The sequence below is a fragment of the Equus caballus genome, chromosome 16 (genome assembly GCF_041296265.1).
Source record: "Equus caballus isolate H_3958 breed thoroughbred chromosome 16, TB-T2T, whole genome shotgun sequence".
Classification (NCBI taxonomy): domain Eukaryota; kingdom Metazoa; phylum Chordata; class Mammalia; order Perissodactyla; family Equidae; genus Equus; species Equus caballus.
In genome coordinates, this window is record NC_091699.1 from 46,821,062 (window position 1) to 46,845,805 (window position 24,744).

Below are 24,744 nucleotides of genomic sequence, written 5' to 3' on the forward strand. Positions count from 1 at the left end.
TCACCCCTCCTTGGACTTCCCAGAGCCCAGGTGTGAGGCCCAGCAGGGATGTGGTGGACTGTTCGGCCAGGCCATCGGGGGGGGGGGCGGGGGGGGTTGGGGGGAGTGGAAAGAGGAAGGAGTGAAGGGGCTGTCTGCCATCTGACTATGCAAATGGCCTCTGACTCATTGTACCCCTCAACATCCCGGCTATGAGCAGGGTGGCGGCAAAGGAGGGGGCTCCTAGGTTATTGTGAAGTTCTCACTTCCTCTGTTCTCTGAGCTGTTGCCGCGTGAAGGGACTGCGAGCACAAAGCATCCTCCTCTGCAGCTGCTGCCCAGTGTGCCAGCTGGACCCTCTGGATCATCTCCCACTCCCTGTCATGGTAGGACGGCAGCCCTCAGCCCCCCCGGGAAGGGGACAGCCTGGGAAGTGGTGAGGAGAGAGGTGGGCTTGGCAGCTGCAGACAATAGTGAAAAGGGCAGTCACCCACATGGCCCTGAGGATACTGAACCCTGAAGACATCAGAGCAGAAGCCCTTCTCTGAACAGTGAGACCCAAACCCATTGTGTGCATGAGGAGGCTGAGGGCTAGGGCTGCGCTCAGTGTGGCGCTGGGGCTACAAGCAAGGTGGATGCCCAGGGCTGGGATCTGTCTGACCTTTTGCTGCCCACCCCTTCTCTGATCTATTCTGATTCATGGCAGGGCGAGTGCTCAGGCTGGGTGAGGGGGAAAGAGCTGGGCAGTGCCCACCCTAGCAGCGGTCCTGGGAGGTAGCCAACCTGGACCCCAGCAGGAGACTCTCTCTCCACCTGGGTCTTGGCCAAAAGGAGAGGAAGGCTGGTGGAGGGCAAAGGGGGCTTTTCAGGGCGGCTGGAGGGACGGGAGCCATACGCCCCCTTGCTCAGAAGGAAAGAGAAATGGCCTCTGACGAAAGGAAGGGAAAGTGGGGGAGAGCCCACTGGGCCTGCTGACTGCTTGCCCCCTGTCCTTTGCAGCTGGGGTTTGGTTATGAGTGACAGCCCTAGATCATGAGGCTGGATTCCAGGTCTCAGAACCAGTTCTGAGTCCCAGTTCTGAGTCAAAGGCTGGACCCGAGCTCAGGTTCCCCACAAGCCTTAGGAGCTAGGCTGGGCGCTGGGCAGAGAGACAGGAACCTCCCTTGGGAGGGCTGGTTGGGGGTTGGGAGCCCTGTTGGAAGGCCCCATGAAGCGGGCTGGGGGGAGGTGGGGCTGGGCTACACTCTCACCCAATCTCCACCCAACAGGGCCCTTGCCATGGTGCCCTGCAGCCCCTGTCTCTCCTGGTGCAGGCGGCCATGCTGGCCGTGGCTCTGGCCCAAGGCACCCTGCCTCCCTTCCTGCCCTGTGAGCTCCAGCCCCACGGCCTGGTGAACTGCAACTGGCTGTTCCTGAAGTCCGTGCCCCACTTCTCAGCAGCAGCACCCCGGGACAATGTCACCAGCCTTTCCTTGCTCTCCAACCGCATCCACCACCTCCACGACTCCGACTTTGCCCAACTGTCCAACCTGCAGAAACTCAACCTCAAATGGAACTGCCCGCCAGCCGGCCTCAGCCCCATGCACTTCCCCTGCCACATGACCATCGAGCCCAACACTTTCCTGGCTGTACCCACCCTGGAGGAGCTGAACCTGAGCTACAACGGCATCATGACTGTGCCTGCCCTGCCCAGCTCCCTCGTGTCCCTGATCCTGAGCCGCACCAACATCCTGCAGCTAGACCCCACCAGCCTCACGGGCCTGCATGCCCTGCGCTTCCTATACATGGATGGCAACTGCTACTACAAGAACCCCTGCGGGCGGGCCCTGGAGGTGGCCCCAGGCGCCCTCCTTGGCCTGGGCAACCTCACCCACCTGTCACTCAAGTACAACAACCTCACAACGGTGCCCCGCAGCCTGCCCCCTAGCCTGGAGTACCTGCTGTTGTCCTACAACCACATTGTCACCCTGGCACCTGAGGACCTGGCCAATCTGACTGCCCTGCGTGTGCTCGATGTGGGTGGAAACTGCCGCCGCTGTGACCATGCACGCAACCCCTGCGTGGAGTGCCCACATAAATTCCCCCAGCTGCACTCCGACACCTTCAGCCACCTAAGCCGCCTAGAAGGCCTCGTGTTGAAGGATAGTTCTCTCTACCAGCTGAACCCCAGATGGTTCCGTGGCCTGGGCAACCTCACAGTGCTCGACCTGAGTGAGAACTTCCTCTACGACTGCATCACCAAAACCAAGGCATTCCAGGGCCTGGCCCAGCTGCGAAGACTCAACTTGTCCTTCAATTACCATAAGAAGGTGTCCTTCGCCCACCTGACGCTGGCACCCTCCTTCGGGAGCCTGCTCTCCCTGCAGGAACTGGACATGCATGGCATCTTCTTCCGCTCACTCAGCCAGAAGACGCTCCAGCCACTGGCCCGCCTGCCCATGCTCCAGCGTCTGTATCTGCAGATGAACTTCATCAACCAGGCCCAGCTCGGCATCTTCAAGGACTTCCCTGGTCTGCGCTACATAGACCTGTCAGACAACCGCATCAGTGGAGCTGTGGAGCCGGTGGCCACCACAGGGGAGGTGGATGGTGGGAAGAAGGTCTGGCTGACATCCAGGGACCTCACTCCAGGCCCACTGGACACCCCCAGCTCTGAGGACTTCATGCCAAGCTGCAAGAACCTCAGCTTCACCTTGGACCTGTCACGGAACAACCTGGTAACAGTCCAGCCAGAGATGTTTGCCCAGCTCTCGCGCCTCCAGTGCCTGCGCCTGAGCCACAACAGCATCTCGCAGGCGGTCAATGGCTCACAGTTCGTGCCACTGACCAGCCTGCAGGTGCTGGACTTGTCCCATAACAAACTGGACCTGTACCATGGGCGCTCGTTTACGGAGCTGCCGCGACTGGAGGCCCTGGACCTCAGCTACAACAGCCAGCCCTTCAGCATGCGGGGTGTGGGCCACAACCTCAGCTTTGTGGCCCAGCTGCCCACCCTGCGCTACCTCAGCCTGGCACACAATGGCATCCACAGCCGTGTGTCCCAGCAGCTCTGCAGCACCTCGCTGTGGGCCCTGGACTTCAGCGGCAATTCCCTGAGCCAGATGTGGGCTGAGGGAGACCTCTATCTCCGCTTCTTCCAAGGCCTGAGAAGCCTAATCCGGCTAGACCTGTCCCAGAATCGTCTGCATACCCTCCTGCCATGCACCCTGGGCAACCTCCCCAAGAGCTTGCAGCTGCTGCGTCTCCGTAACAATTACCTGGCCTTCTTCAATTGGAGCAGCCTGACCCTCCTGCCCAACCTGGAAACCCTGGACCTGGCTGGAAACCAGCTGAAGGCTCTGAGCAATGGCAGCCTGCCTTCTGGCACCCAGCTCCAGAGGCTGGACGTCAGCAGGAACAGCATCATCTTCGTGGTCCCTGGCTTCTTTGCTCTGGCCACGAGGCTGCGAGAGCTCAACCTCAGTGCCAACGCCCTCAGGACAGTGGAGCCCTCCTGGTTTGGTTTCCTAGCAGGCTCCCTTGAAGTCCTAGATGTGAGCGCCAACCCTCTGCACTGCGCCTGTGGGGCAGCCTTTGTGGACTTCCTGCTGCAGGTTCAGGCTGCCGTGCCTGGTCTGCCCAGCCGCGTCAAGTGTGGCAGTCCGGGCCAGCTCCAGGGCCGCAGCATCTTCGCACAAGACCTGCGCCTCTGCCTGGACGAGTCCCTCTCCTGGGACTGTTTTGGTCTCTCATTGCTGGTTGTGGCCCTGGGCCTGGCCATGCCTATGTTGCACCACCTCTGCGGCTGGGACCTCTGGTACTGCTTCCACCTGGGCCTGGCCTGGCTGCCCCGGCGGGGGTGGCAGCGGGGCGCGGATGCCCTGAGCTATGATGCCTTTGTGGTCTTCGACAAGGCACAGAGCGCAGTGGCCGACTGGGTGTACAATGAACTGCGGGTGCGGCTAGAGGAGCGCCGTGGGCGCCGGGCGCTCCGCCTGTGTCTGGAGGAGCGTGACTGGCTACCTGGCAAGACGCTGTTCGAAAACCTGTGGGCCTCAGTCTACAGCAGCCGCAAGATGCTGTTTGTGCTGGCCCACACGGACCAGGTCAGTGGCCTCTTGCGTGCCAGCTTCCTGCTGGCCCAGCAGCGTCTGCTGGAGGACCGCAAGGACGTTGTGGTGCTGGTAATCCTGAGCCCTGACGCCCGCCGTTCCCGTTACGTGCGGCTGCGCCAGCGCCTCTGCCGCCAGAGTGTCCTCTTCTGGCCCCACCAGCCTAGTGGCCAGCGCAGCTTCTGGGCCCAGCTAGGCATGGCCCTGACCAGGGACAACCGCCACTTCTATAACCAGAACTTCTGCCGGGGCCCGACGATGGCTGAGTAGCACAGAGTGACAGCCTGGCATGTACAACCCCCAGCCCTGACCTTGCCTCTCTGCCTATGATGCCCAGTCTGCCTCACTCTGTGACGCCCCTGCTCTGCCTCCGCCACCCTCACCCCTGGCATACAGCAGGCACTCAATAAATGCCACTGGCAGGCCAAACAGCCAACCCTGAGCTCACTAGATGTATGGGTGGGGACGAAAAAGAGAGAATTCTCCAGGCCTCCCTAAAGTGAACAGGGGCTAGAGGTGATTTAGGGGAAATTACTGTGGACAGAAAGGGAAGGCTCACAGGACGCAGGTGTACAGGGGAGGGAAGCTGCTAAGGGCAGCTGTGTTCATGGGCATCTTTTCAGGGCAATCTGAAGAAGGTCACTGAATGCGGTCTTGGTCTTCCCAGAGAGCAGGCTGGGCCTCCTACCTGTTTCAAACCTTCCCCAAATGCCCTGGCCTGCCTATCCTGTCCCAGGCAGTGCCAGGCAGTCCTGCTTAGGCTGTCTCAGCACCCCTGCTGTATATTGGTCTCAGGATCTGCCTTCCTCACCTGCTGGACCGAAAATGCCTCGAGGGCAGAGGACCTGCAGGCCTGCTTCGTTTCTGCCCCCCGCAAAGTCCTGAGAGGCAGCCGCCCTGGGTAATGTTCATTCCCAAGTGGATGGGGAAGGCTTTGCGCTGAGTTCGGAGGGGGCAATTGCGCCCCCTGGTGGCCACATCTGTGCTGTGCCCAGGAGGCTGGCCCGGGTTGGGGACAGGATGGCCTGTGGGTATATACCCACAGCAAGGAGCTGGGAACCACAGAAGATTCTGGAATGAGCTCACAATCCATCCCTTTCTGTTTCCACCTACAGTGCATGCTAAGTCTCTCTGTTCTGACTTCAAAGGGACACGTAGGTGAGCCGTCACCTGGCTACAAAGATGGGGCCCCCTTCCCTGCCCCTGCCTCTCACAGCTGATTGCACTTACGTGGGACACATGCCACATCTGACCAGGATGGAGTATGTGTGTGTGTTTCTAGTTTTGATACCCAGTATAGATTTCGGGACACTGCTGGGAGCCCCGATGACCAGTGTCTGGAGACAGCTTGTTCAGAGTCTGCGCTCAGTGAGTGTGTGGGGAATCCTGGGTCATGTCAGTCCTGGAGCCCTTGAGGTACTTTGTCCTGGGCTGGCTGCCTCACCATCTCTGGAACCAAACCTGCCCTTTGAGGAGCAGAAGAGACGTGCAGTCTGACAGTTGGAGCTGGGGCCTGGGGTGGCAGGAGAGTGGAACCATCTTGCCTGGCCCCACCTGGTTTGGGGCCAGCTCACCCACTCAGGGCCTGTGGGGTGGAAAGTTGGAGCTGGCCACAGACTTGGCTAGTCTTGCAGCTTGATTGTGGGCAGGCCGGGGTGGGGGAAGGCTGCGAGCAGGGTCTGCTTTTGACCTTCCTCCAAATCACAGCTGGGAGAAAATTATAGGCCACCTTCCTCTTTCTGACTGGGGCACGGGGGCTCCTGTGGTGGGCTGGTGTCCCCTGTGATCTCCTTGCCTGAAATAAAGACAGAAAGTGGTCTCTGACCCATTGATCAGAAGCCCCACATGGACTCTGTCCTGTCCTGAGGGCCAATCCAGCTTCTGGAGGAGCAGGCTGAAGGATGGTGCTACGCACTTGCCTGTGCCTGGGGAGAAAAGAGAACAAGAACTGTCTTCACACAGGGTGGAGCCTTGGGGAAGGCCCCTTGTTGAGTGGCTCTGAGACTGTTCCGGCCACATCCAGGAGCAGGACTGGGAAGCAGAGCGCCGAATTTTGCATGTGGGAAGCACAGTTTGCCTGTCTCTCAGGACAGCTAAGGCCACCCTGGGGCAGTTCCCAGACACCCCACGCTCCATGCCACGTAACCACCCACTCACTCATGCTCACAGTCCTGGTGTTTTGGGGGCTGCAGATTCAGAAGAAGAGCATTTCGCAGATGAAGCACCGGGGCTGTGGGAGGAGGACTGTTGGGCTTGGCTTCAGTGAGTCTGGAGGTCTGTGGCACTTGGTTCGAACTGCAGGGAAAAGCTCTGCTGCCCGTCTGCGGGATCAGAAGGAGCAGAGCTCCACTACCCTGGGTCCCGCATGAGGCGGTAGGAGCTGGGCTCAGGGGGGCTGGTGGGAGGTGGCTCCCACTGCACCGTGGTCAGGAAGGGTGCTCGTGGTTGGCTCCAGGTTCTCTTCTCCACACTGCCACACATCCTCGACCATTAACACGGTCTACAACACTGCTCTGCAAGGCTGGGGAAGAGATGGGACTCAGATAGAGATGGGACTACCCGGGGTAACGACCAGCTCTGCTGTTGGGGTTATCTTGGGCAGGTGACCACCCCTTTGGAGCCTCAGTTTGCTCATCTGTAAATGGGGATGGCCAGATTACTCTGCAGGCTGTTATAAGAATTCATGGTAAAGTGTGTAAAGGCCTAAGAAACCCAGCAGCTCCTCAGTCATGATGATTGGGTAAGGGGCTTGTGCTGAGAACAACCAGCTGATGTGGCTTCGATATTTTCTCTCTCCACCCTGAGGTTGATCCTCCCGAGCCAGGCACCCTGTCAAGAGCACTGAAGAGGGTTCAGAGGCAGACATGGTTCAATCAGAGTCGCGTGAAGCTGGAAACAGGACTGGGGCACCGGGGAAAGTCTGCAGACCCTGGTGTTGCCTCCTGCGCTTTTTGCTAATGGGGAGCAGTGAGTACTAGACAAGCAGAGGTCTGAGCACAAGACTTAGGAAAACATGATAAGAGGAAAACTTCAGTGTAAGGAAATTCTATCTGCTAAGATTTTAAACTGCATCTCACCCTTTTCCCTTTAGGACACTTTATTTAATGCCTTAGGCTTCTATTGTTGGAAAACTTCCATGACATCATACATTTTCACATGAGTTCCTATTAAAAGCCAAGCTTCTCATTTTTAAGCAAGCAGTTCACAAATCCCATCCACTTCCTGCGTCTCAGTCCATCATCCTTTGTTCTCATAACCCCAAGCAGCAGTGAGTGGGAAAGTGGAGCCAATGATCTTGCTGACCTTGCTGGCTCTGAGTCAACTGAGAAGGAAGGTGGGTCCTCCTGAGCACTCCCAGAGAAACATTACCCAAGCTGGAGGGAAAAAACATCAGGAGGAAAAGAGGTGGAGGGTGTTCCAGGCGTGGGAACATGAGGGACAATGGAAAAGTCCTGAAAACTCATGTGAGAGAACAGAGCTGGGAAAGCTGAGGGAGGCTTGTTTCCTGAGCAGAAAGAAACCGTGGCGTGGTTTCAAGGGAGCGTGACTTCCACCGTGCCCAGTAGCCTGGCTAGATGTGTGGTTTTATCTGATGGGACCAGGACTCAGCTGACCTCTCCAGCGTTGGTCCCGATAAGGGTGCGTGTGCCCACTCCCAGGCTCTCTGGAAGGGGTGTCGGCACAAATCTGACCAGAGGGAAGGGAGCAGGGCACAGCTGCCCCTTCTAGAGCTAAGAGAGGGGAGCAAGGCCAAGAGGTTCTCTTTGTCCTCCTGCTGCATGGTTGTTCTTCAGCTTACCTATTCTTTCTGGTAAACTAGAGTTGGATGTTATCATTGGTCCCTGTTATGGGCTGAATGTTTCTGTCCCCCCAGAATTCGTATGTTGAAGCCCCAACCCCAGTGTGATGGCATTTGGAGGTGGACCTTTGGAAGGTAATTAGATTTAGATTAGGTCATGAGGTGGGGCCCATATGATGGGATTAGTGGCTTATAAGAAGAGGAAGAAAGAAATGTCCCTCTCCGAGCAGGTACTGAGGAAAGGTCATGTGAATTTGTGGCAAGAAGTCAGCTGTCTACAGGCCAGGAAGAGGGCCCTCACCAGGAACTGAATCTGCCAGCGTCTTGCTCTTGGACTTCCCAGCATCCAGGACTGTGAGAAACCAGTCTGCGGTGTTTCGTTAAAGCAGCCTGAGCTCAGATAGTCTCCTTTCATTCATTCAACAGACGTTTATCTGCTCAGTGCCTGTGTGTGAGGTACTGTGCTGAGCACTGGGGATACAGAACTGAGGAGAAAGACAGGGTGAGTGATCGACAGGGGAAAAGGCATTGTGGGTGGTGACCGGCTTTGAAGGGCAGCAAGGTAGGAGGTCAAGTGATGGCAAGAACACAAAAGGGGATGCCTTGGCCTAGGGGCTTAGGGAAGGTCTCCTCAGGGATTCTTGTCCTGTGTGAAGAAAGGTAGCTTGCCAGGATCCAGGGTAGAAAAACCCAGGCAGAGAAACAATGGCTAACAACCTCCAAGGCCTGGAAGCTGGAGAGAACCTGGGTATTTGAGGCCCAGAAGTGTGCAGCAACAAATGAAACAGAGTCAACAAATGAGGGTGGGATGGGATCCCAATCCCAGGGAATGTCGTCAGCCCGCGTGAGAATTCTAGAATTTAATCTGAGCGCCAATGGAAGACCCAAGAAAGTTTTCTGCAGGGGAGGGACACGATCTGATTTATATTTTTAAAAGCTTTCTCAGGCTGCTGTGTGGGTCGAGGCTGGAGCAGATGCCAGGATGATGGTGGCATGATCGGGATGGTAGCAGTGGAGGTGACGGCAAGTAGCCTGGCCTGAGACATATTTTAGAAGTAGAACTTACAAGACTTAATAGGCTCAAGGAGGGAAAGACAGCTGACTTCCACGTGAGAGGCTGGAGTAACTGCGTAGTGATGGTTAAGATGAGGGAACAGCAGGTAGGGGAGGAGGGGGAAGAACCTAGGTGCCCTCTGGACCTGTGTGGTTCAAGGCGGTCAGTGATGTACGGTGGAATGGAAAACCCAGGGCTGGGAGAAGTCACGTGGCGGGGAGAGGAAAGGGTTAGTGCAGTTAGAGAGGAACCTGGTGGGTGATCAATATTCAAAGAAGGATCCAGCCAAAAAGGCCAAGAAGGACCAGCTCATGAAGTAGGAGGAAAACAATCAGGAGACGTTAGTGGCACAGAAGCTTAGAGGAGAAAGCTGTAAAAAGGCCAAAAACAACCACCTCAACCACCTCCACTGGGAGATCCAATGAAAGGAAAACAGAACCGGCCACTGGATTTGGCAAGAAAGCAGCAAGATACAGCAAGAAAAGAACAGCCTCCATGGGGAACAGGATGAAGGACTGAGTGCGTAGGGCTAAGCAGAAAGAGGCAGAAGAGAGGGATGTGGCAGAAGCTAGAAGGGAGTCTGCACTGAGGGAGAACTTGCTTTTCAGGATGGGTGACGGAGCCTTCTACAGGCCAACAGGCAGAAATTCAGGACACAGAAGACAAGAGATGGTTGCAGGAATGTGCAAGAAGCAATGGGACCCAAAATACAAGTGAAAGGAGTCAGGGTGAGGAGCACCAACAGCTCCACTTTCCCTGGAGGGGACACAATCCAGGTGCAGATGGCTGGAGGACTTGGTGGGGACAGACAAGGCAGTTCCCTCCTGCCTGCTCGACTTTCACAGGGAAGTATGAGGTCAAGGCAGTAACTGAAAAGGGAAAGTGGGGGGTGGGGGTGGGGCACAGCTGTGGCGGGATTGCTGGGCAGGCTGACTGCCTGTTTAAGATCTGAGGTGAGAAATTTAAAGTGACACCTTGGTCACTTTATGAGTGCCACTGTGGTATGACTTCTTTCAGAACTGTTCAGTTGCTGAGGTGCGGCTGGGTCAGCCACTGGATGCAGCAGGCATTAAAGAGGTAGTTGGGTTCAGCAGAGGGGAGGTTCTGCCATTCCAGCAGGGTCTGAAGCCATTACCAGAGGACCGGTCTATTTTATACATTTTATACATCTCAACAACATAGACCAAATTTAAAGGGAGGAAGAAAAAGGATTTTTTGATTCAGTAGCCAATAACAGGAAGACCCATCACTTAAAGAATTTATTTTCAGGACTAACATTTAACTGTGGATTGAAATTTAATATAATTTAATTCACATATAAAGACAACTCTGGACACTATCTGGCTATGATGTGGCCTGGCGTTAGGTGGACTGAGGCCACGACACACTCAGGCCTGAGCAGAGACCAACTTGCTCATGCCAGAGAAGTACGATTTCTCTCGTTCACTCATCACTTCAAAATGCAGTGGCCTCCTGCAGAAGTTGCACTCAGCTGAAGAATGTGGCTTGAGTTCCAGCCCGACTCGCTTCCATGTGGCCAGCAGATTCTCTGCGAGAAGAAACAGTTTTACAAAATTAAAGGGAGTATCTACCCAAGAGAAATGAAAATATATGCCCATGCATGGCGGCTGGCCCAGTGGTGTAGCAGTTGGGTTCCTGTGTTCTGCTTTGGTGGCCCAGGGTTTACCAGTTTGGATCCTGGGCGTGGACTGACACACTGCTTGTCAAGCCATGCTGTGGCAGGCGTCCCACATATAAAGTAGAGGAAGACGGGCACGGCTGTTAGCTCAGGGCCAGTCTTCCTCAGCAAAAAGAGGATTGGTGGAGGATGTTAGTTCAGGTGTAATCTTCCTCAAAAAATAAAAATAAAAAGTTGAAAATACATGCCCATGTAAAACTTAAACACAAATGTTCATAGCAGCATTATTTTCATAATAATCAAAAAGTGGAAACAACCTAAATGATCCTCAATTGATGGATAAACAAAGTGTGGTATATCCATACCAAGGAAGATTATTTGGTAATAAAAAGAAATAAAGCTCTGATTCATGTGACAGCAGGGATGAACCTTAAGAACACCGTGCTGTGAAAGAAGCCAGGCACAAAGGACCAGATATGGTATGCTTCCACTCACATGAAATCCAAGTACAGCCAAGCCCACAGAGACAGAAAGTGGATCAGTGGTGGACAGGGACCGGGGAAGCGGTGATGAGGAGTGGCTGCTAACAGGTATGGGGTTTCTCTTTGGGGTGATGAAAATGTCCTAGAATCAGATAGTGCTGACGACTGCACAACATTAAGATGTCCTTAAAAACCAATGAATTGTATACTTTAAGAGGGTGGAATTTGTAGTATGTGAATTATCTTTCAATAAGGCTGTTATAAAAATAAATAAGGAGAAATCAAACCCAACTCTGGCTTTCTTTTACATGTCTTCAGGGAAGATGCTGTTCCAGCATCACTCCACTACGCCGAAACTGAGCATTCCTAGCAGAACAGCCCTAAAGCCTGTAAGGAGGGGAACCTCCTCAGGGGCTCAGGAAGGCAATGCACCTTTCAGGCAGAGGCAACCTGTGGCTAAAAGCAGCCCCTCAGTCTCTGCCTTCACGCGGGACACGGGGAATGGTGGACTGGGTTGCACAGAACTGTAAACAGTCTAAAATACTGAACAATTACTCCTATCAGAAGGGGTCAGGTGTGGGGCTGGTTGAGGACCACACAACGTCGGGGAACAGAGAGAAGTGCAAAGCCAAACTCTGGAGGGCCAGGGCAGAGTCAAGGCTTCAGAGGCCTTCTCTTCTCCTCTGCAACAGCCGTTACTGTGCATCCTTCAAGTCATCCTGACGAGGGGGCACTGGAAATGATGGGTGGATTAGCAGGCTTCCTCAGAGCTTCCAAAACGACTCTGCATCCTCCCAAAGTGAATCAAGCAACTTAATGTCTTTTACAGTTTTGTACCATCTGAGAGCATTCTTAATTACTTGGAAAAAGAAGAAACAAATCAGAATGCCTCTGAAGGGCTTCAATTATAAAGAATGCAAAGACAGCTTTACGTAACTCTCCAATGGGGCACCAGCAACTCTCTGGTACTCACCAAGGAAGTAGTTCATCATCTGTGGCGTGTGGTGAGGGGTGGGGGCAATCCGAAGGAGCTCCTCTCCCCGGGGCACCGTGGGGTAATTGATTGCTTGGACATAGATGTTATGTCTGCTCATGAGTTCATCACAGACTTCCGTGTTTTTAGCAGCATCTGCAACCTGCGTTCGATGGTAACAGAAGGTAAGGTCAGAACAGGATGGACTACCTGAGTGGGGACTCTAAGGAGCAGAGCGCCCATGAGGCTGAGGTCAGGCTCGAGCAGCAGATGCAAGCCCGGGGAGAGGTAAAGCACTGCCCACACACCTGCAACTTAAGGGGTCCGGTACTGTTCAGTACAGACCAGAGAACTGAAACCGTATTAGAAGTAAATTTCACATTGATCTCCCTCCCAGGCTTCCATGGGGAAAGCGGGTGGTTCTGTGACCCCAGCTCACATCAGCTGGTCCCCACACCCAGGGGTGTGTATAGCTGGGGATGAAGGCAGCTATGGTTATACAAGCTATATTAATTATACTAATTCAACTGTGACACCAACAAAGCTACTGTTTGTAGTGGGAAGGGCAAGACCTATTTCGAAATTAACTGAATACAAAGCCATATTTCAAAGCTAGCCAAGCTCAGCTTTCCAGAGCTTTCCAGATACAAGCTCTGTGTTTACCATTAAGGCCAGTGCTCTTGAGAAGGAACCTCTGTTACAGCCTGCTGGGTTCAAAGACTTCATTTCTCACTGGGAAGTCAGCCAAAGGTGGAAACACAGCAGAGGGGCACTGGCTACAGCCCACTGCCCCGGCAGTCACCCTGCCCCAGCCCAACTTCAGAAAGGCATGAACAAGAATATCTCACATCACATGTGAAGGCACAGCCCCCTGGAAGTCCAATCACAGACAGGTCATTACCCGGACAGGGATGATGTGACTGGGGCAGTGGACGACTGGGAGGCCGGCGTCCATCAGCATCTGCCTCATGAGCTTGACATTGCGCTGGTGCTGGCGGCGAAGCGCCCGGCCCTCGGCGCTCTTCAGGATCCGCACAGACTCCAGGGCTCCGGCCAGCAGCATGGGCGGCAAGGAGGTGGTGAAGATGAAGCCAGCCGCATAGGACCGTACAGTGTCGATCAGGGAACTCGTGCTGGCAATGTACCCTCCAACACAGCCAAAGGCTTTGCCTGGGAGGAGACAGCCTCATTTATTACAGCAACAGCCCCTAAATGTGCCCAGCAAGGTGCTGCAGAGCCTCAGAGCACTTACTTTTCTCTTTATTGTCCTAATTTGCCCTAAGACTGAATGAAGAAGAGGGATGGCCACCCATTTCTGGAAGAGAAAAAGCTGAGGAGGTATGAAAGGATCTTGCCCAAAGTCACATGGCCAAGCTGGTGTCTGACCAAGATCAAAATGAGGTCTCCAGGGGCCAGCCTGGTGGTGCAGCAGTTAAGTGCGCACGTTCTGCTTCGACGGCCCAGGGTTCACCAGTTCGGATCCCGGGTGCAGACAAGGCACTGCTTGGCAAGCCAGGCTGTGGTAGGCATCCCACATATAAAATAGAGGAGGATAGGCATGGATGTTAGTTCAGGGCCAGTCTTCCTCAGGACAAAAAAAGAGAGGAAGAGTGGCAGCAGTTAGCTCAGGGCTAATCTTCCTCAAAAAAAAAAAAGAGATCTCCAGACCAGGCCTGGCACAGAGTGACTGGTCCCAGTGTGCCTGAATATCAAGCTGCTGCCTCTCTTTCCACCCAGGCTAGCTGCTCTGCCACCAGGCAAGGTGCCACCTCGTGAGTTCTGTGCTGGGCATGCTCTCTGGGACAGGATGTGAGCTGTGGTGCTTGCATTGTCCTCTCACCATAAGCACTACTCTCGAGGCTGGAATGTAACCCAGCTAAGACATTAACTGTTTTGGTCTGACCGGTATTATTTCCTATTTAAGAAAACACAAAACTCCGACAAGTAGCATTTGCTAGATAAATATGAAAACTCAGAACCTGTTAGGGTTGATTTAGGGCCAGCCTCATGTTTCAATTCTCTGTAAGTCCCTTTGTATAATCTGTATCTCAGGTTTCAGGATTAACGACGCCAGAACAGTCCTCCTAGATCTTAACATTATGTTCTGTCATTAACATTCTCGCTTGACGCCCATGCAGGGCTGGGCTGGTGTAAGTTCTCACAGTGGAAAATTCCTGTCTCCAGCCTTTTCCATCTCACAATGACCATACCTTCAAAGAGCCCACGACACGAGCGCTCTTTAAAAGAAAAGGGCCGCTGGAATCAGGACACACGGACAAATGCCTTTCTCCTGGGGGGGTCCCGCCCAGTGAACCCCCAGGCTCTCCTGGTCTGCACGAGGTTCTCACGCCCCTCAACAATGCTGAAGGACGCTCTTTCTTCCCTGCCTTTCCTTTACCATGTGCAGGCTGTAAACTGGCATTTTAAACTAACTGCTACATGGGTCTCCAACTGCCTAACTTTCGAAATCCTAAAATTTGTACAATCTACATTTTCATCTCTTTAGAGTTCTCATGGGTAAAGAAAATGTCTATAGCAATTGTTTGCACACAATTCATTTATCTTCTCCACAAAAAGTGGGGCAGGTCCAATTGTTATCTCCATTATACTGATGAGGAAACTGAGGCACAGAGAGGTTAACTACCAATCCTAGGTCAGACAGGTTATGCGGACAGGATTTACACCAGCAGGCAGCATGGCCTCAGAGCTGGGCTCTATGAGACACTGCCTCTCCACTAGGAGGAACAGGGGAAATACGAAGTAGCCAGGGTGAACAGGAATGGTTCCCGTGTGGTAGGCACAGAGCTTAGTGCATCAGAACGCCTGGACCTGCAAGTCCTACCAACCGCTCTAGGACAAAAGCACTAGAATTCTTTTTTTTACTATAAGGGAACAATCTGAGCCCCTGAGAAAGGACTACTGCCATGGCATGTAGCTGGAGCCACAACTATGTTTGGAATGAGCTCTGATTGCAACAAATGGTACTTCTGCCATGCTAGGCTGTGAGATTTATTTTGATCTGGACCATGCCTCCATGACTCAAGGGACTCTGCTAAGCTGGGAAACCACTCACTGAGAAAATAAAAACACACCCAAAAAAGCGGCCCAGGCTTCATATGCTACCACACTGTCTCCTTGCTTCATCCCAGTTAGACCCATTGGTCCTTGGCCTTGTCAGGATAATGTAATTTTAATGTAGATTACACAACACGCAGCACATACATACCAAGTGTTCCAGAAATGATGTCCATTTTGGGCATAACTCCATCTCGATCGCCAATCCCTCCGCCTCGAGCCCCATACAGTCCCACTGCATGGACCTCATCCACGAAAGTGATTGCTCCAAACTCATGGGCCACATCGCACAGCTCTTCCAGTGGGCACACTGCCCCTGAGGAAAGACCACAGACTGCTCTGAAGAGCTTGCCATTTCAAAAATTTCTGTTTTGTTAAGAGTCAGAACAAAATAACTTACTTTTTAAGGTATCTTTTTTTTTTTTGAGGAAGATTAGCCCTGAGCTAATATCTGCTCCAATCCTCCTCTCTTTGCTAAGGAAGACTGGCCCTGAGCTAACATCCATGCCCATCTTCCTCTACTTTATATGTGGGATGCCTGCCACAGCATGGCCTGCCAAGTGGTGCCATATCCGCACCCGGGATCCGAACCGGTGAACCCCGGGCCACCAAAGCGAAATGTGCACACTTAAGTGCTGTGCCACTGGGCCAGCCCTAAGGTATCATTTTTAATATCGGGAAAACAATGAACTTTCCCCAGTTTCTAGGTTATCTTGGGGTCTCAGAGCCTACTAAAAGTCAGAGTAGAAAATGTACATTTACCCAAATTTACACAATGTCCATCAGTTACAATATCCTGGCAGAGAGTGAAAAGAAATTGCAAAAACAAAATAAACACACTTTTAAAAGGTTCATGCCTAGCTCTTCATTTAAGGTTTCAGACTGGCCTCTGTTTAGACTTACCATCCATTGAGTGAACAGTTTCAAATGCAACAATCTTGGGGACCGAGGGGTCAGACCTCTGCAGCAGCTCTCTGAGGTGGCTGACATCATTGTGGCGGAAGATGTACTTTGGCACACGGCTATTCCGAATCCCCTGGATCATGGAGGCATGGTTCCCAGAATCGGAGTAAATCTCACAGCCTAACACGACAAAAATGCTATTTATTCCCATCTGCACCAAAGACAAATTATTTCCTAGACAGTCGAAAACTCAGACTTTGCCCTAAAAATGCTGCTTCTGCCCAGTAGAAAAACGATACTATGTGCCAGTTTTTTCCTGGCAAACAACTAACCAATGCTTCTCTTTTGAGAAGACTCACAGGTGTAGAATAACCTTGTGGCAGGCAATTAATCAGCTTTTAAATCTGGCTGCCTCACTCCAAACTCAATCAAAAGACAATTACAAATGACTGAAGATTTCTCCAAAGGATTTTCTTAGAATACAAAGCACGCTGAAGCAACTGGCTTAAGGAAAAGCCCTCCAAATCTGATGCTTCACGGGTATCACATCTACAGGGACTTACGATGTGCAGTCAGCACTTCCTGCTCAATTCAAGAACAACTGCTCCCAGATACTATCATTGCTCTTTTTTTTTTAAAGATTTTATTTTTTTCCTTTTTCTCCCCAAAGCCCCCCCCGGTACATAGTTGCATATTTTTAGTTGTGGGTCCTTCTAGTTGTGGCATGTGGGATGCCACCTCAACATGGCTTGGCGAGTGGTGCCATGTCCGTGCCCAGGATCTGAATGGCGAAACCCCGGGCCGCTGAAGTGGAGCGCGGGAACTTAAGCACTTGGCCACGGGGCCAGCCCCTATCATTGCTCTTAATTGAGTGTTTTTGGTGAGCCTTCTTTGTTACCAATATTCCTGTTATTACTGAGAAACTCAAAACCTCTAAGACACCCAGCACAGGCTTCCTTACCTGGCATCATCTTGGCCAGAGTGAAGAGGGTCGAGTCGTTGGCCACAAAGCATGAGGAAAACAGGAGTGCTGCATCTTTCCCATGGAGGTCCGCCAGCTCCCGCTCCAGGTCCACGTGGAACTTACTAGTCCCAGAGATATTTCTGGTACCACCTGCTCCAGCACCATGTTGTTTTAAGGTGTCCCTTTAAAAAACAAAAAAAAAGGCAGGTAGAAAATAAATCTCATGGTTCTGAAGACTGTGAATCATTCCTCTCTCCAGGACCTAGGAGACTAAAACTGACGTTGATCTAGCAACTCTCTCACCACGAAACCTGGAGCCAGAAGTTTCACCAACTTCATCTTTAGACTAGGTAGGAGAAGGTCTCAAAACTAGGGTGATGATCTCTCCGGAGATTATCAAGAACAAGTGTTCATTTAACAGTCACTAAATATTAGCTGAGTTAATTTACTAAGGCTTCTTTTCTCTGATAAACATTACTTTCTCCAATAACACGGTAACTGTCTCTAGAGGGACATCTTGGATGGTGGTTACCTAAACCTAAACCTAAACCGGTCTACAAAACCAGTCACATGTCACGATGTATCTATCACTAAACTTCAGATGGGGCTCTTTTTGGCAAGCCTCCTGGGAGTCTGGCAAGCACCTCTCCTCTCAAGCGTCCCTAGCCATGGCAAACCTACTAAAGGACATGAATGATGTCTTTTTCATGTAGTTTTTCTCCGGTGCTACTAGATTCGTATTTTTCCATCTGCAGCCATAAGCAAGGACATCTCTGTGCAAGACTGCTTGGTGTTAAAGGCACACTCACTTGTGTAGTGGTAGGAAGTGAACTGACACACAGTCAACAAGCCCATAAATTTGAACCCTCACATTCAAAAGGGCTCCACCAACTACTTGCACATTAGAAACTCTTTAAACTTAATCTATAGATTCTTTTTTTTTTTGCTGAGGAAGATTAGCCCTAAGCTGACATCTGCTGCCAATCTTCCTCTTTTTTGCTGAGGAAGACTGGCCCTGAGCTAACATCCATGTCCATCTTCCTCTACTTTATATGTGGGATGTCTGCCACAGCATGGCTTGACAAGCGGTGTGTAGGTCTGCACCTGGGATCCAAACCGGTGAACTCTGGGCCACCGAAGCAGAACCTGCAAACTTAATCAGGGCACCACCAGGCCAGCCCTCTTCCTCTATTTCGTATGAGGGTCACTGCCACAGCATGGCTGACAAGTGGTATAGGTCCATGCCCAGGATCTGAATCCACGAACCTGGGCCGCTGAAGCGGCGCACACTGAACTTAACCACTATGCCATGGGGCTGGCCCCTGTAGATATTTCTAAAAGCTAAGAATAGTATTTTTCTATGGTACATTTTCAGCTGATGAATATTCCCCCCATAAAAGATCCAATCCCTGTAAATCATCAATGTCTTGCCAAATAATGTTAGTGGTATCTGAAAGCTAAGGGCTACTTACATGACTGCCCCACACACCCGTGGGTGGCGACTCATTCCTAGGTAGTCATTGCTACACCAGACCGACACCTGCTTTTTGGTGATGAGAGAGTCTGAATAGTCATCTGCCATGGGGAAGATGTGCGCCCTCCGGTTCACAGTTTTAAAAACTCGATAGGTATGGTCATTTTTTTTCTCATCAATTTTCTTCTCAAAGAAACGATCATACTGAAAAGTGGAAACAGCTACAAACAAAACAAAAATCAGTACCATCTGATGGTTAAAAAGCAGATCTGGGCTTTGGCAAAAGACCTGGGTTCCAACCCCAGCTCAGTCACTTAATAGCAGGGAGATTCTGGGCAAGTTAAGGAAGTACTTATCTGGACAAGTTACCTGATGTCCCCATGTTGAGACTGTACGTCTCAAATGAGACCGTGTGAGTCAAGTATTTAGCATGGCGCCCAGTGTGTAGATGGCAGGTATTAAAAACAAGAAGGCAGGCTACCAACAGGATTTGTATTCACTATGGCCAAGAGCACCTACTTGCATCAAGCAAGGGACGTGGTTTTTAATCCACAATTCACCATGCAATTTTATGCTTCAATCTGATGCATATTTAAGTTCTAAACTCTATCCTGCATCAGGTAAACAATGAGACTTACATTTTGGCAAGTTATCTTGAAGAAGATGGGACACTCTTTCTGGTCTCTGCTTTTGCATGATATCCTGGAAGTTCTTTAGCAATCCACTTGGCTCCCCTCCATCAGTCTTCACACTAATCACACTGGGGATCGCCGAGGTTTGAGCAACCTCTGTAATAAAAGTAACAAGAGGCAAAGGGGACCAACATTCTGTTGTGAGTTCATGCTACCTTCCAGACAGATTGTCAAACATGGCTTATTGCCCAGTTCACAAGAAGCCAAACACAACCAAAGCTAGTTATAACTGAGCGTCTGAAGCTTCCCTCCTTCCCTCTTAGTTCCAGCAATGGCCAACAGCTGGTGCTATTTTGTTTTCAGAGCTACCAGTAAGCTTTAATGAACATTAAAGACCAAAGCTTTCTAGCTGGTTGGCACTCTTTCACTACCCCACCCCACCCCTGGACCCTAATATCAATTTTCTTCACAGAAAACAATTCCAGTCATATGGATCATTGCTGCTGGTGAGGTTTTTGGGGGCTCTTGGGGGCCCGCACAGATACAGCCACTACTGGAATGAAGTTTGCCACTCACTGACCATCAGTAAGACACAAAGCTTGGGAATCCTAAGGCCATCACTTACTGCGGTAACACTGTTTTTTACCTTTTATCCCACCCAATGGCGGGAAAGAAACAAAGGGCAGTTGGTAACAGCTTACGCCTTCAGGTATTTTCAGAAATGAAGCAGCTACAATAAAAGCTGGTCACAGCCCACACACACACCAAAAAGAAAGTCCCACATTTTGCAATACAAAATGACTGTCTATCTTGATGACCTACTTCCTTGGCCCTAAAAAAGTAAAGTGTTTAAGCAATACCACCCTAATAACAGCTCATACGTAAATCTGAGGGTCCAAAAGAGCTAAAGGGCCCTCTTCACTCTCCCTAACAGCTCCTGTCATCTGTTTACCTTTCCTCACGGCGTGCATTTCCTGCACATCCTCCTGAAGCTCTAGGCTAGCTTTGCGGAAGACACTGCTGCCCCTCTGGCTCATCTGGGCGGCCAGGAAAGGGCATTTGCTCGCAGTGCCCTGGCTCGTAGTAAGGGAGGGGTGTTCAGACGGAAGCTGTGTGCCATCTGGAGTCTGCTGGGATCCATCAGGAGCCTGCTGAGTCTCTGCTTTGGCAGTTTTGTCCTCTGGGGGAAACAGAAAAGCTGAAGTATCAGATCTGGTCACACAGTGCACAAGAAAACCACCTGTGTTTTTCTCTTATTGCCACAAAGACAAACTGTACATACTTACTCTACTCCACAATCCAGACACAAGTTTATTTTTATTAGGTTCTGCTAATTTAACCGTTTTCTCATCTGCCTCACTGGAAACAATGTTCTTGTGAAGAGTTAACTGGCACAGTCCAGCAACCTCGTAAATCCCTAATATTTCTCACTTATAAATCCAAAAAGTAGTATCTTCTAGTTTCAGACAGCCAGAGTTCTTGAGTTAGATTATTTCCAGTAAATCTACTCCAACTACACTTAGCATATTTCACGAGTGGACACACTCTCAAAAGTAACTGGAAGTGTTAATACGATTTTTCTCTGCTGATATTTTCTAAACAGATTCTTAAGAAAGAAGCTTACTGTTGCTTAACATACAAACTATTGGTTTTCTTCCTAACAAAAGAAATTAGGCTAGGGGTTGGCCCAGTGGCGCAGTGTTTAAATTCGCACGTTCCGCTTCTCGGCGGCCCAGGGTGCACTGGTTCGGATCCCGGGTGCAGAAATGGCACCGCTTGGCAAGCCATGCTGTGGTAGGCGTCCCACGTATAAAGTAGAGGAAGATGGGCACAGATGTTAGCTCAGGGCCAGCCTTCCTCAGCACAAAGAGGAGGACTGGTGGCAGATGTTAGCTCAGGGCTAATCTTCCTCAAAAAAAAAAAAAAAGTCTCCAAAGCTAGTAAGTACTTTGTGACTATCATTCGTGATGGTTGCATGGTGGTCTATCATGCGGACAAGTGATATTTACTCAACTGTTCCTCTACCACTAGGGACAGAATGGTAAAAGAGGAATTGATCGTTCAGTAAAAAAAGTACCTAACTCCTGAACAATGGTAAAGAGGAAAAGAAATTGTGCAAAGGATTAAATCCTTTCTACTTAAAGAAAAAAAAATTCCTTTCTTACAAATCCACATCCAGAGAACACATCCAACAGAGCCTGTAAGGTAAATTATTCTCTAGGATTAAACAGAATCTGAAAAGCCTCATCCTCTCCTGGCAGAGCCAGACCAAAACTAAATCCAACTGTGATCTCTTTATTGAAAACAAAATTTAAGGGACCGGCCCAGTGGCAAAGCAGTTAAGTTCGCATGTTCCACTTCGGCGGCCCGGGGTTCGCCAGTTTGGATCCTGGGTGTGGACATGGCACCGCTTGGCAAAGCCATGCTGTGGTAGGTGTCCCACGTATAAAGTAGACGAAGATGGGCATGGATGTTAGCTCAGGGCCAGGCTTCCTCAGCAAAAAGAGGAAGATTGGCAGCAGTTAGCTTAGGGCTAATCTTCCTCAAAAAAAAAAAAGAAAACCTCTAAGAAACAAAAAACAAAATTTAAAAATTCATATATGGAATAAAGATACACGTTAAAAAATCACTACTTTAACAAATTCTATATGATTCCACTTAAGTGAGGTTCCTAGAGTAGTCAAATTCCCAGCGATGGAAAGTAGAATGGTATTCACCAGGGGCGGGCGGAGGGGATGGGGCGCTAGTGTTTAAAGGGCACAGAGTTCCCGTTGGGGATGATGAAAAGAGCTCTGGAGACTGGATGGTGGTAATGGTTGCACAACAATATGAATGTACTTAACACCACGGAACTGTACACTAAAAAATGGTTGAAATGGTTTTATGTTATATGCATTTTATGACAATAAAAAAAAATTTTAAAAAGAAAAAAAATCACAGCTTTAAAACCCAAAGGCTTCCACTCAATTTTTCTGTGAACCTAAAACTGCTCTAAAAATAAAGTCTATTAATTAAAAAACAAACAAGCAATAAAACAAAGGACCAAATAGTTAACGAAGAAAAAGACGGAATGGAACACTCCAACTTTATGTGAATGAGGCACTGATGAACACTAAAAAGTCTGAGACTGACATGCAATCCAGAAACCTCTGTGGAACGCTGGCCACTGTTTCACCTTTAAAGATAGGAAAACTAAAAGTGCCCACCTTGTGGGGTCAGGATGACAATTACATGAGATAATCCATGCAAAGAGCTGAGCCTGGCACAGAGTAAGCCCCTGGGTTATAGAGACCCTCATCATCACTGGGGACTAGAACTGCTTCTAGTCTAGTAACGAATGCCAGCAGTGCCAGCCCCAACTTCACTGCTGACGACACTTACTCTCACTGGCCGGAGGGGTTTCTGTGACCTGCTGGCAGCACAGACTTGAAGTGGACACGGCCCGAGGGGCTGGTTTGGCCCCAACTTCCATCATCTTAGGGCAGTTTTGGGCATAGAAGAACAGAGATTTGCCTGCCTTCTGCAAAAAGGCCTGAGGCACGCGGGATAAGAACGGGCAGCGGCGAACGACAGTCTCCATGTCCGGGAGGTACCCTGATCCTGTAGACAGACGAGTGACATCAACGCTTGTGAACAATAAGGTAAATACCACTGCAAGGTCACTGGGTTCAGGTGTCACCTGCAATTTATAGCGGGGGTACCCTGGGATACTAACAGGTCTCACTCAGAAGGGTCTAAGGGCAGCACTGATGTGGGACTCAACTAAGGAGTTGGAACTACACTCAACCCAGGTCACCAACTTCTTCATTCCCCAACTCTATACAAAAGCACCTGCAAAGCAACTTTACCAAATTAAGTAAATACTTATGATTAATAGCCAAGGGGGTGGGACAATGAGGGACAAGTCGGGAACAGGTTTGGGAAGTCCAAGGTTCCTTGAGGAAGAGACACAGCGCAGATAAGACACCTTGGCACACACCCAGGTGAAGAAATGAGGCTAGGGAAGAAGCCACTGGCAATCATGCAAGCAGAGAGGACTCTTAGGGATCCTGACCTTCTCCTGGTCCCCACATCCCCAAACCCGAGGCAGGCATCCAGTCGGGCCCTGGGTCCCTGAGGCAAGGACCCCGAGGTCATGTCCCCACAGCTTGGTGAACTGGGCATAACCGAGAAAGAAGAGGGGCATAAAGAAGGGCAGGGGTAAGAGGCGAAGCGCCGCTGGGACTAACTGGGGAGGGGCAGGGGCTATAAAATCGAGGGCTGTCGGAAGGTGGTGATCCTGGGCAGGGGAGGTCAGAAGTTATCGGGGGGTCGAGGGCTCGAGAGTAACGGGAGGGGTATGAGAAGGGAATTCTAAAGCGGCAAGTTAAATGGGGAACGTCAGGAGGGGGCCGAGTGGGGGAAACTGAGGCGGCCAATTAGGCAAAAGGTCTGGGAGATGGACGTTGACCCCCAAGGCGGCGGTGCCCGGAGCGGTGGGGGATGGGGTCCCAACGGCCAGGGAGCGGGGCACGGGCTGGCAGGACACGCGGGGGCTTCCCTGGCCGGCGCCGCAGCGGAGCGCGGGCCCTCACCTGCGAAGGGGACTGCGGAGGCGGCGACGACCGGCAGTCAAGCCGAAGACTCGAATCAAACCGATGCCCTTGTCCTCGAGAAGCCTCAGGCCGTGAGCGCCGTCGTCCTAATATACAGCGGGAGGGAGCGCTGCGCATGCGCTGTGGGCTCGGGCTGCCTCCGCGCAAGCGCGCCGCCTCGCGCTCACGGAGTCGGAAGGGCGGGGCCGGGAGGCTCCCCCAACTTGGGCTCTTTGGGCCGGCTGCAACCACGGCTTTCCGGGATCCCCTGTCGGGAGGAGGAGCGGCAAGGCTGTGGACCGACGGCTTCATCCTGCGCCCCTTGGCCGCTTGCCTACTTAACTGCCCTGTGCTTCAGAACCCTACGCCCCCATTGTGGGGCATAAAAAGGGCAGTCAGAAGTGCCGCTAGGGCTAAGTGGGGGGTTAACAGGGCTGTAAAAACGGATGCTGTGGCCATAGAGGACGGAAGGGAAGCAAGGGTTCTAGACCAGGGTTTTAAGCAGGATCCTCCCTGCCCGGAGCTTACTTTCACAACTGCGATGGGGCTTCCCAGAGGAAGTGGGGCTGGATTGCCCAAGAGTGGAGTGATCCTGGGGATGATTTACAGGGGCCTGGAATGGGGGACCTTGGAGAGAGGAGGAGGAGCAGAAGTGGTAGGAGACCCAGCTGTGGCGCTTTCTGGTACTGGATGATGCAGAGAAGGAAGGGAAGGAAAAGGACTGGCTGGAACCAACCCACACCACTCCACAGCTCTGAGGACCTGGGGGTGGGGAGGGTGGAAGCACAGGGCCTGACACACAGTTAGGGTTTGACACATATTAGTTGTTATTTTTATTTTCCATTGTGGACTGTCCAAAGTCCCTTGCTGGCCATCCTGGGCACCAGCTGGGTGGCTCAGGATTCCATCCCAAAGTTCAGAGTTGGGATGTGCCTCCTTTGAGTCTCCCCCAGACCACACCTGCAGAGTAGAGCTTGGCAATCCCCTCTCAGGAACGCCAGCCTGGCCTCCTTCCTCCACACCCTTCCCAGCTTAACTTAGGCTGGGTTGGGCTGGGCCTGTGCCAGGCTCAGAGCTGCCCTCCTCCACTCTTGGGGAAAGGGCC

General features: G+C 51.5%; 2 protein-coding genes across 2 annotated transcripts; one reads left to right on the forward strand and one right to left on the reverse strand.

The window, feature by feature from the left end:
• Positions 1-264: 264 nt before the first annotated feature.
• On the forward strand, positions 265-4,506 carry TLR9 (toll like receptor 9). Its single transcript, NM_001081790.2, is given in 2 exon segments — positions 265-365; positions 1,248-4,506. Coding segments are annotated over 2 exon segments (3,096 nt in total). The 5' UTR covers positions 265-362; the 3' UTR covers positions 4,341-4,506.
• Positions 4,507-10,169: 5,663 nt separating this feature from the next.
• Positions 10,170-24,216, reverse strand: ALAS1 (5'-aminolevulinate synthase 1). Its single transcript, XM_001494250.7, has 11 exons — positions 23,640-24,216; positions 22,447-22,665; positions 20,018-20,245; positions 19,072-19,221; positions 18,432-18,654; positions 16,957-17,141; positions 15,996-16,175; positions 15,244-15,408; positions 12,919-13,187; positions 12,018-12,180; positions 10,170-10,472 (listed from the first exon to the last, which is right to left on the reverse strand). Exons 2-11 carry the CDS (start codon positions 22,643-22,645, stop codon positions 10,312-10,314), a joined length of 1,923 nt encoding a protein of 640 aa, XP_001494300.2. The 5' UTR covers positions 22,646-22,665; positions 23,640-24,216; the 3' UTR covers positions 10,170-10,311.
• Between the last annotated feature and the right edge of the window lie 528 nt (positions 24,217-24,744).

Excerpts from the sequence above, each read along its gene's own strand:
- ALAS1 (XM_001494250.7), bottom strand. The coding sequence starts at position 22,645 with ATGGAGACTGTCGTTCGCCGCTGCCCGTTCTTATCCCGCGTGCCTCAG. Across the intron at positions 20,246-22,446 it reads AACCCCTCCGGCCAGTGAGA|AGGACAAAACTGCCAAAGCA; the intron begins GTAAGTGTCGTC and ends TGTTTCCCCCAG. Across the intron at positions 13,188-15,243 it reads CATCATTTCTGGAACACTTG|GCAAAGCCTTTGGCTGTGTT; the intron begins GTATGTATGTGC and ends GTCTCCTCCCAG.